The 19791-nt window shown below is 66.0% G+C and overlaps 3 protein-coding genes across 10 annotated transcripts in view; 2 read left to right on the forward strand and 1 right to left on the reverse strand.

Moving 5' to 3' along the window:
• Positions 1-4273, forward strand: part of MAN2B1 (mannosidase alpha class 2B member 1) — a 29786-nt gene extending 25513 nt beyond the window's left edge. Inside the window, exon 25 of the mRNA XM_030475509.1 lies at positions 4258-4273. The gene's annotated coding sequence lies outside the window, so the exon portion shown is untranslated. The remainder of the gene's footprint in view (positions 1-4257) is intronic.
• Positions 26-1505, forward strand: IER2 (immediate early response 2). Its single transcript, XM_030475514.1, has one exon. The coding sequence runs from the start codon at positions 308-310 to the stop codon at positions 1325-1327; it is 1020 nt and encodes a 339-aa protein (XP_030331374.1). The 5' UTR covers positions 26-307; the 3' UTR covers positions 1328-1505.
• CACNA1A (calcium voltage-gated channel subunit alpha1 A) overlaps positions 2154-19791 on the reverse strand; it is a 36433-nt gene continuing 18795 nt past the window's right edge. For 4 of the 8 annotated variants that reach the window (XM_030475506.1, XM_032919743.1, XM_030475504.1 and 1 more), the window contains 18 exons: positions 19367-19477; positions 19017-19100; positions 18785-18901; positions 18626-18691; positions 18414-18514; positions 17103-17253; positions 15936-16063; positions 14424-14520; positions 12762-12867; positions 12272-12379; positions 12102-12202; positions 10776-10879; positions 10551-10689; positions 9882-9992; positions 9204-9239; positions 5393-5588; positions 4961-5214; positions 2154-2719 (listed from right to left, as the gene is read on the reverse strand). In XM_030475506.1, the coding sequence (XP_030331366.1) occupies positions 2291-2719; positions 4961-5214; positions 5393-5588; positions 9204-9239; positions 9882-9992; positions 10551-10689; positions 10776-10879; positions 12102-12202; positions 12272-12379; positions 12762-12867; positions 14424-14520; positions 15936-16063; positions 17103-17253; positions 18414-18514; positions 18626-18691; positions 18785-18901; positions 19017-19100; positions 19367-19477 (2439 nt within the window). In that variant the 3' untranslated portion in view covers positions 2154-2290. Of the gene's footprint in view, positions 2720-4960; positions 5215-5392; positions 5589-9203; positions 9240-9881; positions 9993-10550; positions 10690-10775; positions 10880-12101; positions 12203-12271; positions 12380-12761; positions 12868-14423; positions 14521-14967; positions 15065-15935; positions 16064-17102; positions 17254-18413; positions 18515-18625; positions 18692-18784; positions 18902-19016; positions 19101-19366; positions 19478-19791 lie in introns of all 8 variants that reach the window. The other 4 variants (XM_030475505.1, XM_030475502.1, XM_030475500.1 and 1 more) reach the window with 2 other exon arrangements.

The raw sequence follows: 19791 nt of genomic DNA on the forward strand, positions 1-19791 counted from the left end.
CACACACCCCCCCACCCCCGGCTGCGCGGGGAACCGCGGGGAGGGGCACAGGGACCCCCCATATGTGGGTGCAGGGATCCCCCTCACATGGGGGGCACAGGGATCCCCCCTATGGGGGCACAGGGAACCCCCACATGGGATCACAGGGATTCCCCCTATGTGGGTACAGGGACCCCCCATATAGGGGCACAGGGACCCCCTCACATGGGGGCACAGGGATCCCCCATATGGGGGCACAGGGATCCCCCCTATGTGAGTACAGGGACCCCCCCGACATGGGATCACAGCGCCCCCCCACACACACCCCATGGGGTCACAGGGACGCCCCCACTGGCACCGCGTTATCCTCCCCCCCCCGGGGTATTTCCGCTGCCCTGGGGCCGGATGCGGGGCCGGGGCGGGCCCGGGGCCGGGGCGGGGGGAAGCGGCGGTACAAGAGCCCCGCGGCGGGGGGACCCCAGAGCACTCCAGTCCCGGCGCCGCCATGGAGGAGGCGCAGCGGCTGCTGACCGTGTCCGTGTGGAAGCTCTACCGGTGCCGGTTGCAGCGCGGCGGCCTCCGCCTCCACCGGAGCCTCCAGCTCTCGCTGCTCGTCCGCGCTGCCCGGCACAGTTACCTGACCGCCCGCGCCGCCGCCGAACCGGGACCCACCGCGGGGAACCCCCTGGGGATGGCTCCCGGGGACCCGCACAGGGGAGACCTACCGAGAACACCGAGCCCGGACCCCCGCAGCACCCGGGACCGGGGGGACCCAGCGAGCCCGGACCCCCGCAGCACCCGGGACCGGGCGGACCCAGCGAGCCCGGACCCCCGCAGCACCCGCGACCGGGCGGACCCAGCGAGCCCGGACCCCCGCAGCACCCGGGACGGGGAGGACCCAGCGAGCCCGGACCCCCGCAGCACCCGCGACCGGGCGGACCCAGCGAGCCCGGACCCCCGCAGCACCCGCGACCGGGAGGACCCAGCGAGCCCGGACCCCCGCAGCACCCAGGGCCCCGCGAACCGGGATCAGCCCCAGGACTCCCCGAGCTGGTACCGCGCTCCGCCGAGCTCTCCGAGACCGCCACCGCCCCCCCGGGACCCTCCGAGCGCTCCCTCCGTCGCGCCGCCGCCTGAGCCCGCTTCCCCCGGAGCCGCTCCGGTTGCACGGGTCGGGCGCAAACGGCGCAGCAGCGGCTCAACCGGTCCCGGGCCGGTCCCGGTGCCGAGTAAACGGGCGCGGCTGGAGGCGGAGGAGCCGCCGCTCGCCCCGGGGCCGCCCGGTCGGTGCTCGGGGCCGCCCGCCGCCGCCTTCGCCTTCCTGGTCCGCGCCGTCGGGGCGTGCTGAGCCCCCGCTGCGGACACACGGACTCTCGGGGCTCCCGGTGGGCCCCTCCCTCCCCCGGTAACCCCCCCCCATTCCCATGGCCGTGCTGGGGGGGGGCTCCAGGCTGGTCCTGCCCCCTCCTCCCCCCGAATTGTGTTTAATTACTATTTTGTTAATGAAATAAAGTGGTTTCTGTGCAGCCACCGCCTGGGGGGGGCCCTGTGACACCCCACGGGGGGGGAGGGGGGGGCAAAGGAGTGGCGAGGCGGGGTGCAGGATACGGGGGGAATTCCCCCCCTTTCCCGGTTCCGGGAAGTTCCACGTGCTGCCCACGCGGGGGGGGGGCAGGGCGGGCGCCCGGATGTGCGGGGGGGGGGGGGAAGGGAGGGAAGGTTGGGACCGCCCTTTCCCTCCCCCCCCCGCCCCGAATCCTGGTTCCGCCGCTTCCTGGTTGCTACGGGGGGGGGGGACGGGACGACGACACACACATGGACCCGGTGCCCCCCCCCCCCCCCAACCCCTCCGGTGCCCGATCCCGGAGCGAGAAGGGCTCGATCCAAAATTCCTCTTGTTTTAATGGTTCCGTTCGTGGGGGTGGGGAGGGGGGTCGGGGGAAGTTTTTTTGTCTCTTGGTTTTTCTCTTTTATTTCTTGGTTTCGGTAACTCGGTTCATGCAATTGGCGGCAGCTCCGGTCCCTCGGGCGGGGATGTGGGGGGGGGGGGTGTCCGGTGCCCGGCCCGGAGCCTCCCCCAGGCTCCGTTTCCCGCTTCCCGCCGCCCGTTCCCGCTCCTCCCGGTGCGGGGTTTGGGGGGGGGGCGGGTCCCGGTTCCGCCCCCGGTGGCGGCGGCTCCTCCAGATGATAAAACTCATCCATAGCCCCGGGAGCGAGCGGGGGGTCTGGGGGTGTGTGTGTGGCGTCTACACCCCCCTCCCCGCCGCCATATGTCGCGGCGCTCTGTCGCGATAGGTCGTCGGAGGCGCCGCTAGCAGCAGTCATCGTCCGTTTCGCTGTAGGGGTCGCGGAGACCGGGCCGCCCCTTCCCGGTGCCGTGCCCCGGGTAGTAGCCGTTGGGCAACCGCCGGCCGGGCCGAGGCGGGGACGGTCCCGGTCGTGTCCCCCCCGCTCCGCCGCGGCCGCCGGGTCGGGGGGCCCGTGGAACGCGTCCGTCGAGCGTCGGGTCCGGGTCGCGGGGGGGGTCGGTCCATCGCGGGGAGGCGGCGGCGGGCGGCGGCGGGCGGCGGGGCCCGCGGGCGGGGGGGGCGGCGGCGGGCGGGGGGCGGCGGGCGGCGGGGGAGAAGGAGACGTGGGGCCGCGGCGTGGCGGGGGTCGGCGGGAGCTGGCGGCGGGCGCGGCGGGGGGTGCTGGTCCCGGAGGTGGAGAGCACCGGGCTGCCGCTGACCGAACTACTGCCCTACAGCAACACCGAGACACCGGGGTGACCGCGGGGGACGGGGGAGGACGGGACACCGGGGGATGGACACGGGGGGGGGACATGGACATGGGGAAGGATATGGGGACACGGACATGGTGAAGGACATGGGAGGGTGAACATGAACACAGAGGATGGACACGGGTGAAGATGAGCGGCACGGACACGGGGGGGGGACACGGGAAAGGACGTGGGAGCATGGACATGGGGGGCATGGAAAAGGACACGGGCATGGAGGCAGGAATAACATGAGGGGCACAGAGATGGGGGACATGGACACAGTGACAAGAGGAGGAGGCATGGACATGGGGGGCAGGGGCAAAGATAGATGTGGACACAGGGGGTGAAGGGGACAACACGAGGAATGGGGGGGCATAGGCATGGGGGGGGCATGGATGGGAAGGGATTTGGCCCAGGGATGTGGATACGGGAAGGACACAGGGAACATGGACATGGGCAATGGGGATGCAGCCACGGGTTTGGGGGGCACGGACACAAGCAGGGACATGGGGAGGGGGGGGTCACAGCCATGGGGGGGTCACAGCCACCAGCCATGCAGACATGGGGGGGCCCAGCCGGGAATGGGGGGGGCAAAGCAGCGAGAACACGGTGGGGGGGGACATAAACGAGAGAGCAGAGGGGAAGAGAAGTGAGAAGAGGTGGGGGGGGTACAGGGGGCAGAGGGGAGGGGGGACAAGGGAAAGGATATGGGGGGGCTGCCGGGTCCCCCCAAAGCCACTCGCAAAGCTCGGGGAGGGGGGAGGATGTTGGGGTTCAGCCGAGGAGATGGGGGGGAGCAGGGGGCTGGAGGAGTTTGGAAGAGTCGGCCCAGGGTGGGGGGGACCCTGCACCCCAAAGTGGTACCTGGGGGGAGCTGGTGGGACACACACGCACCGTGAACCCCAACATGTTATCTGCAGGGACTCGGGGTGCGGGGTCCTTGCCCCCCCCCCCCCAGGCTGGCACCATTCACCCACATCCTGGGGTGCAGGGCCAGGACACCCCAACGCTGGGTGCAGGGGGGTGGTCACCCCAACTGAGGCCTTTAGGGGCTGTGCACCCCCTGTCTATCGAGTTGGGGGGGTCCGTGCACCCCAATCCATGGTGAGGAGCCCAGCACCCATCGCAGGGTGCAACCTATGTCCTCCCCCCAGCGCCGTCACCCCAACAGGGCTCCATGCCCCAACCCAGGGGGCTGGAGGGGGGCCTGTGCACCCCCAAACGTCTCCACACGCCCCCCCCCCAGGACTAGCGGGGTGCCCCAAACCCATCTGGTGCAGTTAGGGCACCCCAAAGCAGAGCTGGGAGAGGGATCCCTGCACCCCAACCCTGGGGGCCACGCACCCCAATGGAGGGCTGGGGGGGGGGTCCCTACACCCCAACTCTGGACTGTGGGGGGGGCTCCGTGGTCCTGCTAAGGAGGTGCAGCAGGGCTGGAGATGGGGGGGGGGGTGTGACACCCCAAAACAGCCCAGGGCAGCAAAGAGGGGGGGCATCTTCATTCCAAACTTTCCAGCGTTCCTGGAGGGGGGATTGATGGATCCGGGGGGGCCGGAGCAGACGTGGGGGGGCCCCGAACCGCTTACCTGGGCCACCCCTCGCCGTGACAGCGCAGCCAAAGCACAGCGATGGGGAGACAGAGACGTGAATCACGGCAGGGCCCCCCCCAAGCAGCGGGGGGCACCGGGGGGGGGCAAGCGAGGGATGGGCGGGGGGGGGACGGCCGAGAGCAGAAATGGGGGGGGGGCATCCAGAGAGGTCGAACCATCGCCACAGCAGCCCATAACCCCCCCTTGCACCCCCAGATCCCACTTAGGGGTGCCCCCCCCTCATTGCCCTCCCTTTGGGTGCTGCCCCTCCTGAGGTTGGGGGGCTGGAGCCCCAAGGTGGGGGGCTGAGGGGGGGCTTCTGCTGGTCTAACTGGGTGCCACCAGTACAAACTGGGGTGGGCACAAAGGGCTGGGGGGGGAGCACACTGGGATCCCCCCCACACCTCACCCAAGCAGCCACAGACACTATGGGTGCGTCCCAGTGCTTGGGGGGGGGGGGACGGACACCCAGGGGGGGTCTTTGGTTGAAGCCTGATCCAGAGGCCACCAGGGACCCTGCTTGGGGTGGGGGGGGCAGCCCTTGTCCCCTATGGGTGGGGGGGGTGTCCCCACAGCCCCCCCCCCCCCCACAAGTGCCTTAGAGGCGAAGGGGGGAGCGGAGGGGGGCACCCACCTGCCGGGGGGCGGCGTGTTCCCGGCCCTCGCTGGGGGAGCGGGACCAGCGGCGGTCGCGGGAGCGGGGCCGCCCGTAGTCGTGGCGCTCGGGGGGGGGACACCGCTCCTTGTCCCCGGGGCCGTGGTGGTGATGGTGGTGGTGGTGGTGGTGGTGCCGGTGCTTGCGGTCCTTGGCGCGGCCCCGCTCTGGGTCCCGCTCCTTGGGAGGGAGCTCCCCCGACTGCGTCGTGATGCTCAGGTCGGTGCCCAGCCCTGGGGGGACACGGAGGGTGATGACCCGGGGGGGGGGGACCAAAGGGAGGAGATGGGGTGGTCCAAGGGGATGCGGGGTGCAGGAGATGGGGTGACTCAGGGGACATGGGGTGCAAGAGGAGATGGGGGAGCCTCGGCGAGATGGACCCATGGGGGGCCGGGGGGGGTCCCGTCCCACCTGTGTCCATGTCGGTGTAGCGGCTGAGGGAGCGCTCGGACGTGCGGTGGCTCCGCTCCCGCCGGCGCTGGTGGTGCCGCTGCCCGTCCTCGGGAATGACGCGCTCCAGGGAGTAGTCGTCCAGGCGGATGCTGCGGGCGCGCGGGTGGCCCAGCGTGGAGGCCGAGCGCTTCATGGGGCTGGCGTCGGAGATGGTCTGTGGGGACAGCACCGGGGGCTCACGGGGAGAGATACCTGCGAGGGCTGGCTCCGTCCGTCCATCCATCATCCATCCGTCATCATCCATCCATCCCTCTATCCATCCATCCATCCATCTCTCCATCCATCCATCATCATCCATCCATCCATCCATCCAACCATCATCATCCATCCATCCATCATCATCCATCATCCATCCATTCCTCCATCCATCCATCCATCCATCATCATCCATCTATCCATCCCTCTATCCATCCATCCATCCATCTCTCCATCCATCCATCATCATCCATCCATCCATCATCATCCCTCATCCATCCATTCCTCCATCCATCCATCCATCCATCATCATCCATCCATCCATCCCTCTATCCATCCATCCACCCATCCATCCATGCATCATCCATCATCCATTCATCCACCCACCCACCCATTCACCCATCCATCCATCCATCCATCCATCCATCCATCCATCCATCCATCCATCCATCATCATCCATCATCCACCCATTCACCCATCCATCCATCCATCCATCCATCCATCCATCCATCCATCCATCCATCCATCATCATCCATCATCCATCCATCCATCCATCCATCCATCCCTCTTATCCCTCCATTCATCCCTCCATCCATCCATCCACCCACCCATCCACCCATCCCTCCATCCATCATCCATCATTCATCCATCCATCCATCCATCCATCCACCCATCCCTCCATCCATCATCCATCATCCATCCATCCATCCATCCATCCATCCATCCAACCATCCATCCTTCCCTTCCTTCCATCCTGCTCCAGCCCTCAGGTGCCCCTGCCCAGCTCCATCCCACCATCCCTGCTCCCCCTTGCCATGGATCCAGGCTCTGCTCCCATGGCAGGTCCAGTGTCCCCTCCCCTCCTGCCAGGCCACCCGCTCTCCCCAAGCCCCCCTTGGTGGGGGTCCCGGGGGTGGGCTGGGAGGGACACGGACACGCTCCGGTGCCACATTCCAGCCCCCCCGGGACAGATCCCCCCTCGCTGCTCTATCCATTGAGCTGCCGCCGCCGGGGACCCCCGAGTGTCACCGGGCGGGAGATGGGGACAAGGGGACAGGGATATGGGGACAGAGGGACGCTGCCTCTCACTGGCCGCACTGGTGCTGGGACATGGGGCAGTGAGGATCCGGGTGGCCTGAGGTGTCCCAAGGGATGGGACAAAGAGGGGAGGGATGAGAGGGAGGCACGGGTTGGGGGGGACACGCAGGGACAGGGGATGGATGGACAGACGGACACACGAGCGGGTGCCCTGGATGGACAGGACAGAGAGCGGGAGGGAGCGAAGGAAGGCCACAGAGGGAGAGAGAAAGGCTGGAGAGAGGGAGGGATGTGACATGGAAAAGGGGAGGGAGGGAGGAAGGGATGGAGGGAAACAGAGAGGGATGGAGGGAAGCAGAATGCAGGAAGGGAAACAGGGAGGGATGGAGGGAAGCAGAATGCAGGAAGGGAAACAGGGAGGGATGGGGGGAAGCAGGATGCAGGAAGGGAAACAGGGAGGGATGGGGGGAAGCAGGATGCAGGAAGGGAAACAGGGAGGGATGGAGGGAAGCAGGATGCAGGAAGGGATGCAGGAGGGGTGGAGGGATACAGGATGCAGGAAGGGATAGAGGGAGGGGTGGAAGGATGCAGAGAGGGATGGGGGGAAGCAGGATGCAGAGAGGGATGGAGGGATGCAGGGATGGATAGGGGATGGATGGATGCAGGGATGGAGGCAGGGATGGATGCAGGGGTGGATTTAGGGATGGATGCAGGGGTGGATGCAGGGCGGGATGCAGGGATGGATGTAGGGATGGATGTAGGGATGGATGCAGGGATGGATGCAGGGGTGGGTGCAGGGGTGGGTGCAGGGTGGGTGCAGGGATGGATGTAGGGGTGGGTGCAGGGGTGGGTGCAGGGGTGGATGCAGGGGTGGGTGCAGGGGTGGGTGCAGGGGTGGATGTAGGGATGGATGCAGGGGTGGATGCAGGGGTGGATGCAGGGATGGATGCAGGGGTGGATGTAGGGATGGATGTAGGGATGGATGCAGGGATGGATGCAGGGGTGGGTGCAGGGGTGGGTGCAGGGGTGGATGTAGGGATGGATGTAGGGATGGATGCAGGGATGGATGCAGGGGTGGGTGTAGGGATGGATGCAGGGGTGGACCCAGGGATGGGTGCAGGGATGGATGCAGGGGTGGGTGCAGGGTGGGTGCAGGGTAGATGCAGGGGTGGGTGCAGGGGTGGGTGCACGGGTGGGTGCAGGGATGGATGCAGGGGTGGATGCAGGGATGGATGCAGGGGTGGACCCAGGGATGGGTGCAGGGATGGATGCAGGGGTGGGTGCAGGGATGGGTACAGGGGTGGGTGCAGGGGTGGATGCAGGGATAGGTGCAGGGATGGATGCAGGGGTGGATGCAGGGATGGATGCAGGGGTGGACCCAGGGATGGGTGCAGGGATGGATGCAGGGGTGGGTGCAGGGTGGGTGCAGGGTAGATGCAGGGGTGGGTGCAGGGGTGGGTGCACGGGTGGGTGCAGGGATGGATGCAGGGGTGGATGCAGGGATGGGTGCAGGGGTGGGTGCAGGGTGGGTGCAGGGTGGGTGCAGGGATGGATGTAGGGGTGGGTGCAGGGGTGGGTGCAGGGGTGGATGCAGGGATGGATGCAGGGATGGATGCAGGGATGGATGCAGGGATGGATGTAGGGGTGGATGCAGGGATGGAGGCAGGGATGGATGCAGGGGTGCGTGCAGGGGTGGGTGCAGGGCGGGATGCAGGGATGGATGTAGGGATGGATGTAGGGATGGATGCAGGGATGGATGCAGGGATGGATGTAGGGATGGGTGCAGGGGGGGGTGCAGGGGTGGGTGCAGGGTGGGTGCAGGGATGGATGCAGGGATGGATGCAGGGGTGGGTGCAGGGTGGACGCAGGGATGGGTGCAGGGGTGGATGAAGGGGTGGATGTAGGGGTGGATGCAGGGGTGGGTGCAGGGGTGGGTGCGGGGTGGGTGCGGAGTGGGTGCAGGGTGGGTGCAGGGTGGATGCAGGGGTGGGTGCAGGGGTGGGTGCAGGGATGGATGCAGGGGTGGGTGCAGGGGTGGATGTAGGGGTGGATGCAGGGGTGGGTGCAGGGGTGGGTGCGGGGTGGGTGCGGAGTGGGTGCAGGGTGGGTGCAGGGTGGATGCAGGGGTGGGTGCAGGGGTGGGTGCACGGGTGGGTGCAGGGTGGGTGCAGGGGTGGGTGCAGGGGTGGATGCAGGGATGGATGCAGGGATGGGTGCAGGGGTGGGTGCATGGATGGATGCAGGGGTGGGTGCAGGGGTGGATGCAGGGGTGGATGCAGGGATGGATGCAGGGGTGGATGTAGGGATGGATGTAGGGATGGATGCAGGGATGGATGCAGGGGTGGGTGCAGGGGTGGGTGCAGGGGTGGGTGCAGGGTGGGTGCAGGGGTGGGTGCAGGGATGGATGCAGGGGTGGGTGCAGGGGTGGGTGCATGGATGGATGCAAGGGTGGGTGCAGGGGTGGGTGCGGCGTGGGTGCAGGATGGGTGGAGGCCGAGCCTGCAGGGTGGCTCCCGGGGCCCGGCGGTACCTACACTGAGGTTATTCCCGCGGGGTCGGACCTTCCTCCTCTGCTGAGCCCAGGCAGTGCCCGCAGGGCCGGGAGAGAGAGAGACCAGCGTGAACACGGCGGGGACGGGGGGGACGGGGGGGGGACGGGTCATCCCGCACAGAGCCAAGCAAAGGCCGGGCGAGCAGCAGCAATGAGCAGAGCAGCCAGAGCACCCCTGTCCCAGCCCTGTCCCTGTCCTTGTTCCCATCCCCAGGCATGCGGAGGCGAGGAGGGGGGACAGCCCCAAAGCTGGTGGCACCATTGGTATAGAGGACACTGTCCCATGTCCCCGCCCTTTGCGGCTGCTTTGGGAGGGGGGTCCTGCACCAGAATGGAGCATCCCCACACCAGGGGGACCAGGACAAGGCATCACCCTCCTATAGCTCCCCCCCCGCAGCACCCTGCCCGCTGCCGCCAAGCTCATGCCCCCCCCCCAAAGCCCCCAGACCAGCAGCAGCCACTGGGGGGGACACACATCCCACTGGGACCACTGGTGGCCACCACAGTGGGGACCCCAACAAGCCACCCTCCCCCCCGAAAGCATCAGTGGCCACAGGGCTATAAGGGGATGATGGGGTCGTGCTGCCGAGCCTGGGGACCGTGCCTGGTGTCCCCTCGGGGGGTGGCCGTGCTGGTGGCACCCCGGAAGGGGTCCCCTCACCTGGTTTTCAGCGGGGAGCCTTGGCATGGAGGCGGCTCGGCCATGCCCCTCCATGGGCAGGTACTCGCTGTCCGAGTAGCCCTCCTTGGCCATGTCCCGCATCTCCACCAGCTGCGGGGCACGGGGGAAACTGAGGCAGGGGGCTGGGGGGGCACCGAACCCCAGGACACCCCCCGCTGCAGGCCAGGAAGAGTCGGGGGGGTGGCATCAGGGGACATGGGGGTGGATGGGGACGGGGCTGAGGGGACCCCTGGGGACATGGGGATGGATGAAGATGGGGCTGAGGGAACCCCTGGGGACACGGGGATGGATGGAGATGGGGCTGAGGGAACCCCTGGGGACACGGGGATGGATGGAGATGGGGCTGAGGGAACCCCTGGGGACACGGGGATGGATGGAGATGGACGAACTGGGGTACAGGGGACATGGGGTTGGATGGGCATGGGGCTGAGGGAACCCCTGGGGACACGGGGATGGATGGAGATGGGGCTGAGGGAACCGCTGGGGACACGGGGATGGATGGAGATGGACGAACTGGGGTACAGGGGACATGAGGACCTATAGAAGTGGAGGAATTGGGGCACGGGGGACAGGAAAGACCTATGGAGATGGGGCCCAGGGGATCCCTGGGGACGCAGAGGCTGGAGGGCCGCGGTGCTGGCCCCTCACCTGGGAGCTGGGGCGGCTGTTGGGCACATCCTCGGGGTGCCCCCGCTCGGGGCTCCAGGTCCCTGTTTTCTGGAACATCTCCTGGGCGCGCTGCGTGACCCAGGAGTGACTCTCCTTGAGGCCCCCATCGCGTGTGGCCCTGCGGGGGGGGGGGCACAGGCAGCTCAGACCCCTCCTGCCCGTCCCCGCTCCGGGCAGCGGCAGGACGGAACCCGCCGCACTTACAGCCCCGCGCCCGGCTCCGCCGCGGGCGCCGCGTCCGGCCCCGGGGGTCCCTCCTGCGTCGGGGACGGTGGCTCCATGCGCTGGAACATCAGCGGCGTCCGGTTCTGCGGGGACACGGGAGAGGCTGGGGACGAGCTGGGGATGCGGCACGGAGGGGAACGGGGCTGGGATGCGGGGGACATGGGGAGGGGATGGGGACATGGGGAGGGGATGGGGACCAGGGGATGGGATGGGAACATGGGGAGGGGATGGGGACCAGGAGAGGGTATGGGATGGGGACATGGGGAGGGGATGGGGACATGGGGAGGGGATGGGGACCAGGGGAGGGGATGGGATGGGGACATGGGGAGGGGATGGGGACCAGGGGAGGGGATGGGGATGGGATGCAGGGATGGGGACACTCCAGCCCCAGAGGCTGGGGACGAGCTGGGGATGCGGCACGGAGGGGAACGGGGCTGGGATGCGGGGGACATGGGAAGGGATGGTGACATGGGCAGGGGATGGCGACATGGGGAGGGGATGGGGACATGGGGAGGGGATGGGGACATGGGGAGGGGATGGGGATCAGGGGAGGGGATGGTGACATGAGGAGGGGATGGGGACCAGGGGAGGGGATGGGGATGGGATGCAGGGATGGGGACACTCCAGCCCCAGAGGCTGGGGACGAGCTGGGGATGCGGCACGGAGGGGAACGGGGCTGGGATGCAGGGGACATGGGGAGGGGATGGGGACCAGGGGATGGGATGGGAACATGGGGAGGGAATGGGGACCAGGGGAGGGGATGGCGACATGGGGAGGGGATGAGGACCAGGGGATGGGATGGGGACATGGGGTGGGGATGGGGACCAGGGGATGGGATGGGAATGGGATGCAGGGATGGGGACACTCCAGCCCCAGAGGCTGGGGACCAGCTGGGGATGCGGCACGGAGGGGAACGGGGCTGGGATGCGGGGGACACGGGGAGAGGATGGGGACACGGGGAGAGGATGGGGACATGGGGAGGGGATGGGGACATGGGGAGGGGATAGGAACACAGGATGGATGCTTGAGGATGGGGACACGGAGATGGGATAGAGCTGGGACACTTAGACATGGGGATGGGGACACTGGAGAGAAATGGGGAGAGGACAGGGCTGGGATGGGGATGCCGGGGGTGGCAGAACTCAAATAGGGACACTGAAGGGATGCTTGGGGACAGGTCGAGGACACGGGATGGGGACTTGGGAAAGGGACAGACCACGATGAGGATGCGGGAGGTGGCAGAGGAGAGGATGGGGCTGGGCTGGGGACACCGCAGGGCCATGGGGGGTGTTTGGGAGCCTCCACCTGCTCCTCCCGCATGGCCTGCAGCTTCTTGGCCTTGCTCTGCCGATAGTATTCCATGATCATCATCGCGGCGTAGATCTTCCCCACCGTCAGGTCGGTGGCTGCGGACACAGAGGGTGAGCAGGGACCGGGGATGGGGACCGGGGATGGGGACCGGGATGGAGCCTTACACTTGTGGGGGGTGACGAGCAGGTCCAGGTTCTTGGGGGACAGGTTGGGCCAGATGGCCACCATCTCCTTGCGGAGCTCCGCATCCATCTGCTGCTTGTCGGCTCCTCCTGTGGGGCCAGCGCTGAGCCCCAGGGACCAGCCACCGCACCCTGTCCCCCTTTGCACCCATACCCCAGAGAACCTCATCCCTGCCCCCCCCCCCCGGGGACCCCATGTCCTTGTCACCCAAAGGACCCCTGTCTCCATGTCCCAGTGTCCCTGTCCCCCTTGGGTTTTGGGCTGCATCCCTTCAGGGGATCCCTCTGGGATCCCTGTACCCCAAAGTCCTTGTCCCCATCCCTCTGGGATCCCCATATCCCCACCCAAGCCCCCACCCCTCCATCACCCCTGGTCCCCCTGGAGCTGCCACCCATCACTCATGGTGCATGTCCCCCCCGCGCCGCTGTGTCCCCCATGTCCCCATGCCCACCCCCTCGTCCCCCCCCCTGCCTTTGGCGATCTTGATGTCGAGGGCGGTGCGGATCAGCGCCATGAGCGTGGAGTTGAAGTGAACCGTGTTGTCATCGGCCACCGGCAGATCCATGCGGAGCAGCCGCTGTGGGGCCGACCACGGAGGGGGGGGGGGTGTCACCACCGGGACCCCCCCCCACCGCGCTATGGGGCTGGCGAGAAGGCGGGGGCCACCCTCAATCCCCCCCCCCCCCGCACCCTCCGCCTTCTCCCCCCCCCCGCACACCCCCCACGAACGGCCGGGGATGGGGGGGGGGGACATGGCACGGCCAAAGGGGAGACCCCGGCGTCCAAGGGGGGGGGCAGCACATGCAGCACATGCAGCGTGAGGGGGAGGAACACACGACCCATTCCCGGCTCTGAAGTGGCCGGGGGGGGGGGGTTCTGTGGGTGCAAAGCAGAGGTTTTGGGGGGGGGGTGTCCAAGGGGTCGTGCTTGAGCTGGGGGGTGCGGGGAGAAGTGATGAGTTTGCCCGGCCTCAGCCCCACGATGCGCGCCACCCCCCCGAGCTCCCAGAGCCAAGCAGATGGTGGAATGCCCCCCCCATAAGAAGGGCAGGGGGAGCCCCCCCCTTCATGCAGCCCCCGGGGGGGGGGGATTTGGGGATGCAGAACAAGGCAAGGAGCGAGTAATGCTGATGGGGAAACTGAGGCACGGAGCAGTGGGATCCCCATGCCCCCCCCTTGGTGCCCCCCCCCGTGCCCCACGATGCAGGTCTCCCCCCCCAGGGAAGTCGGGGGGGGCTCATGGGCCGTGCAGCAGCCGGGGGGGGGGAGCGGGGGGGTCACTGTGGGAGAGGAGGTGGGATGGAGGGAGGGGAGAGGGGAGGAGGTTGCGGGGGGGGGGGGGGCCTCCAAAAATGAGCTGCTCTGGGGGAGGCAGCGTCGAGCCCCAAAGGGACCCCCAAGAGTGGGGGACCCCAAAGAGAAGCTTCGGGGAGGGGCCTGATCCCCACTGGGGACCCCAAATAGAGGGTCCTTGGGGGGCTGGATGAGCCCCGTGAGGGGGTCCTCAAATAGGGGTTTGTGCAGGGGCGGTTGAACCCCATGGGGGACCCCAAATAGAAGGTCCTTTGGGGGGGTAGTTGAACCCAAGGGGGACCCCAAATAATAGCGGGTCCTTGGGTGGCTGGGAGCCCCATGGAGGGGGTCTCCAAATAGCGGGTTCTTGTGGGGCTGGGAGCCCCATAAGGGTGTCCCCAAATAGTGGGTCCTTGTGGGGGTGGGAGCCCCATGGCGGGGGTCTCCAAATAGAAGGTCCTTATGGGGCTGGCCAAGAGCCACGGGGGTGTCCCCAAATAGCAGGTCCTTGGCGGGCTGGGAGCCCTATGGGGGGGTTCCCCATATGGGGTCTCCTGTGGGGGGGGGGGGGTCCATCCCCGTATCTCCAGCCCCTCGTTCAGGGCGGTTCTGGGGGGCCCCCGCTCCTGGGGCGGCGGATCTTACCCAGCCCGTCCATGGGGGGACCCGCGGAGGGTCAGCGGGGGGCGCCGGCTCACCGCAAACCAAGGGCAAAGCACCAAAAACCAACCGAGAAGATGATGAAAAGAGGCCGGGAAGCATCGGCTGAGCCGGTGCCGCCGCTGGGAACCGGCCCGGGGCGGGGGGGCGCTTGGCTTTGCCGGGGGGGGGGTTATTCTACCTTATAAGCCACACGGGGTGGGCATTTCTTGCCTAAACCCAGGGGCGGGGACATATGTCTCAGCATTTCATACATGTCCATGAATGTCAGCCGGCCCCTGGGAGCGGAGAGAACAAGAAGGAAAAGACATGGGACAGCAAAAGGACAAGGAGGGGGGGGGAAAAAGAGGGAGAGAGACAGAGACGTGGAGCGGAGAAAAAAAAACCACCTGGAAAACCCCCAGGAAAACCAGGAAAAACCACCTCCGAGAGGCTTAAACCCATCGACGGCCCCACCGAGGAGGAGGAGGAGGAGGGAGGAAGGCGACGGCCGTGCCCATCATGCAGCCCCGCCGGGGGGGCCGCAGCAAGCAGAAGGGTTTGGGGCGAGGGGAAGGGGCGGGAGGGGGGGGCTCCATGCCTGGGGCCGGCGCTGGGTGCGGGACGTGTGTGTTTGGTGTGTCCATATATATATATATATATAAAGATATCATATATATATCTGAGAACCCAGAAGCAACATTCATTCCGTGGATGCTCAGCAGGTTTTTAGTGTCAGTTCAAACCTTGCAAGCAACCCTATGAGGGCATTTCTTGCCTAAGCCCAAGGGGGGAGATATAACTCGTAATAAACTGTACATATCCTTATAATGAATGCGGCCACTGCAAGAAGAATACAGGGGGGTTAGTGAGGACGCCGGAGCCACGCGGACGCCGACGCCACGACGGGATGGGGAAACTGAGGCACGGAGCGGTCCAGCCCTTTCCAGGCTCCCAAGGACCTCCCTAGAGCACCACAGGATGCCCTGAGAGCAGCCTGGGATACAGCAAAGAGACACCCCCCGCCCCAGCCCATCGCACACATCCCACCCTGGGGACCCTCCAGCACCCCAAAGGGGTCTCTGGGAGGGGTGGGATGGGGGCAAGAGGGAAGGAATCCAACGGCCAAGCACCTACAATTGAGAGACCTCAATGGTGTTGAGGGTCCCTGCAACCCAACCCCATTCCATGTTTCCATGATCCTATGGGTGAAACTAAGTCCCTGCTTCCACTTCATGGTCTCTTGTTGAAGGCCAAGACCTCACTGGTCTTGAGGGTCCCTTTCCAACCCCATTCCATGATCCTATGGGTGAAACCAAGTCCCTGCTTCCACTTCGTGGTCCCTTGTTGAAGCCCAAGACCTCAATGGTCTTGAGGGTCCCTCCAACCCAACCCCATTCCATGATCTTATGGGCGAAACCAAGCCCTGTCTCCTACACCTCCATGGCTGTGTGGGGCAGTGGAGCTTGGGGACACCCCCTCGCGGGGGCACACAGCCCCTGGGGACACCCCCTTTGGGGGGACACCCCCTTGGGGGGGGCACACAGAGGACCGGGGGGAGTATTGGGGACCTGCTGCATCCCCCTGGCTGGAGAGGGGGGGACACACACAAGGTCCATCCAGCCAAGCCCCGGTGGCGCTGGCACCAAGAAGGGCCCCAAGGATATGGGGGGACCCCCCCCAAAGCCCCCCAAAGCCCGGGGGGGGGCCTTACCAGGCAGCGGGGTCGTACTCGGCCCAGACACGGACGTACTCGTCCAAGTGGTGGGGGCCCAGGATGGAGGAGTCGCGCGTCAGGTACTCGAAGTTGTCCATGATGACGGCGACAAAGAGGTTCAGCATCTGGGGGGGGGAAACGGGGTGTCAGGGGGGGGGATAAAGGGGTGTCAGGGGTAGGAAAAGGGATGTCAGGGTGAGATAAAGGGGTGTCAGGTTGGGATAAAGGGGTGTCGGGGGGAAATGGGGTGTCAGGGAGGGATAAAGGGGTGTCGGGGTGGGATGAAGGGGTGTCAGGGGGGCTAAAGGGGTATTGGGGGGGAAAGGGCTGTTGGGGTGGGATAAAGGGGTGTCGGGGGGGGAAATGGGGTGTCAAGGAGGGATAAAGGAGTATCAGGTTGGGATAAAGGGGTGTCGGGGGAAAATGGGGTGTCGGGGGGGGATAAAGGGGTGTCGGGGGGGAAAAGGGGTATCAGGGGTAGGAAAAGGGATGTCAGGGTGGGAAAAAGGGGTGGCAGGGGGCCTAAAGGGTTGTCCCGGGGGAAAGGGCTGTTGGGGTGGGATAAAGGGGTGTCAGGGGGAAATGGGGTGTCAGGGAGGGATAAAGAGGTGTCGGGGTGGGATAAAGGGGTGTCAGGGCGGCTAAAGGGGTATTGGGGGGTAAAGGGCTGTTGGGATGGGATAAAGGGGGGTCGGGGGGAAGTGGGGTGTCAGGGAGGGATAAAGGAGTGTCAGGGGTAGGAAAAGGGGTATCAGGGTGGGATAAAGGGGTATCAGGGGGGCTAAAGGGGTGTTGGGGGGGAAAGGGCTCTTGGAGCGGGATAAAGGGGTGTTGGGGATGCAATGGGGTGCCATGGAGGGTGCTGGGGTTGCAATAGGGTGCCTTGGGGGGTGTTGGGGATGCAATGGGGTGCCATGGGGGATGTCGTGGATGCAATGGGGTGCCATGGGAGATGTTGGGGATGCAGTGGGGTGCCATGGGGGGTGTTGGGGATGCTATGGGGTGCCATTGGGGGGTGTCGGGGATGCAATAGGGTGCCATGGGGGATGTTGCGGATGCAATGAGGTGCCATGGGGGATGTTGTGGATGCAATGAGGTGCCATGGGGGATGTTGGGGATGCAATGGGCTGTCAGGGGGTGCCACGGGGGGTGCCGGGGGCTCACCAGGAAGGAGCAGAGGAAGATGAAGGACACGAAGTAGAAGTAGGCGAACTCGTTGCCGCACTCGTGCTCGCGGATGCCCGAGTTGTGGTCGCAGGGTTTGCCGCTCAGGCAGGACAGCATGATCTCGTGCCAGGCCTCCCCCGTGGCGCTCCTGCGGCACCAGCACGGCGCTGCTGCGGCTGCTGCGGCACTGGGGGCACTGGGGGTGCTGGGGCTAACGGGGGCACTGGGGCTAATGGGGGCACTGGGGCTAATGGGGGCACTGGGGGCACTGGGGCTAATGGGGGCACTGGTGTTAATGGGGGCACTGGAAGCCACTGGTGTTAATGGGGGCACTGGTGACACTGGTGCTAATGGGGGCACTGGTGCTAATGGGGGCACCGGGGCCACTGTTGCTAATGGGGGCACTGGAGGTCACTGGTGTTAATGGGGGCACTGGTGCTAACAGGGGCACTGGGGGCACTGGTGCTAATGGGGGCACTGGGAGCTGCTGGTGCTAATGGGGGCACTGGTGTTAATGGGGGCACTGGGGGCACTGGTGCTAATGGGGGCACTGGTGCTAACAGGGGCACTGGTGCTAATGGGGGCACTGGGAGCCGCTGGGGCTAATGGGGGCACTGGTGCTAATGGGGCCACTGGTGCTAATGGGGGCACTGGTGTTAATGGGGGCACTGGGGGCACTGGTGCTAATGGGGGCACTGGTGCTAACAGGGGCACTGGTGCTAATGGGGGCACTGGGAGCCGCTGGGGCTAATGGGGGCACTGGTGCTAATGGGGCCACTGGTGCTAATGGGGGCACTGGCGTTAATGGGGGCACTGGTGCTAACGGGGGCACTGGGAGCCGCTGGGGCTAATGGGGGCACTGGGAGCCGCTGGTGCTAATGAGGGTACTGGTGTTAATGGGGGCACTGGTGCTAATGAGGGTACTGGGGGCACTGGTACTAATGGGGGCACTGGGAGCTGCTGGTGGTAATGAGGGTACTGGTGTTAATGGGGGCACTGGTGCTAACGGGGGCACTGGGGGCACTGGTACTAATGGGGGCACTGGGAGCTGCTGGTGCTAATGGGGGCACTGGGGGCACTGGTGCCAATGGGGGCACTGGTGTTAATGGGGGCAATGATGACACTGGTGTTAATGGGGGCACTAGGGGCCACTTGGGCTAATGGGGGCACTGGGGGCACTGGTGCTGATTGGGGCACTGGTGCTAATGGGAGCACTGGTGTTAATGGGGGCACTGGCGCTAATGGGGGCACTGGGAGCCCCTCTTGGCACTGGGGTTACTGGTGCTACTGGTGTTACTGGGCACTCACCGGAACAGGAGCATCAGTGCCTGGAAGAAGGTCCGGAAGTTGTTGTGTTGGGTAATGGCTGATTCATCGTCCTCCTCCTCAATGCCGATGTTCCCAAAAACCTGGGGGGGACCGGGGGGGTTGGGGACCGAGGAGGGGCTCAGGGTGTTGGGGCGCTGCAGCAGGGTCTGGGGGGGCTGCCGCAGGGCCTGGGGGTGCCAGGGGGGCCTCACCTGCATCCCGATGATGGCATAGATGAAGAAGAGCATGGCGATGAGCAGGCAGACGTAGGGCAGCGCCTGGGGGCACAGCAGCACCCGTCAGCTTCGAGGAGGGGGGGGGATACACACAGAGGACATGGGACACGCGATGGGGGGGCCCGGGGGGGTCACCTTGAAGGACTGCACGAAGGTCCAGAGCAGGATGCGGATGGTGTAGCCCTGGCGCAGCAGCTTGATGAGCCGCGCGGCGCGGAACAGCCGCAGGAAGCTCAGGTTGATGAAGTTGTTCTGGGAATGGCAAAGGGATACGCTGGGAGTCCCGGAGCGGGGGGGGGGGGGTGGGATGTGTGGAGCCCGCATCCGGATCCACATTGAAGGAGGGGGGGTCCCAGCTCCCACCTACCCCGAACTCAGTGACCAGGATGTCCGTGATGCTCCCGAGCACCGTCACGAAGTCAAAGATGTTCCAGGCGTCGCGGAAGTAGTTCTGGGAATGGGAAAGGAGCGAAGGACATGGGGAAGATCCCAGCAGGAGCAACCCAGACCCATGGAGCCCACAAATGCCTCCATACCGGATCCATGGATCCCACAATACCCCCGTACCAGCTCCATGGATCCCGCAATACCACTGTACCGGCCCCATGGATCCCACAAGTTCTCATGCATCAGATCCATGGATCCCATAGTGACCCCCGCAGCGGCTCCCGCAGGATTCCCTGGGGCCGGATCTGGGGTGCTTCCATGGGCACATACCAGCACACCGAAGGCCATGATCTTCAGGAGACACTCGAGGGAGAAGAGGGACGTGAAGACGTTGTTGAACATCTTCAGCACGTTCTCGTAGGCATCCGACGCGTCGTAGAACTGGGGAGGGATCCAGGGATGGGATGGATCCAGGGGGACAGGGATGGATCCAGGGATATGATGGATCCAAGGGGACAGGGATGGATCCAGGGATGAGATGGATCCAGGGGGACAGGGACACATCCAAGGGGACAGGGATGGATCCAGGGACAGGATGGATCCAAGGGGACAGGGATGGATCCAGGGATGAGATGGATCCAGGGGGACAGGGACACATCCAAGGGGATAGGGATGGATCCAGGGACAGGATGGATCCAAGGGGACAGGGATGGATCCAGGGATGAGATGGATCCAAGGGGATAGGGATGGATCCA

Source organism: Strigops habroptila, unplaced genomic scaffold (assembly GCF_004027225.2).
Source record: "Strigops habroptila isolate Jane unplaced genomic scaffold, bStrHab1.2.pri NW_022045640.1_ctg1, whole genome shotgun sequence".
Taxonomy (NCBI): domain Eukaryota; kingdom Metazoa; phylum Chordata; class Aves; order Psittaciformes; family Psittacidae; genus Strigops; species Strigops habroptila.

What these genes read in the sequence shown, in the direction of transcription:
- IER2 (XM_030475514.1), top strand. Translation starts at nt 308, where the DNA reads ATGGGGTCACAGGGACGCCCCCACTGGCACCGCGTTATCCTCCCCCCC.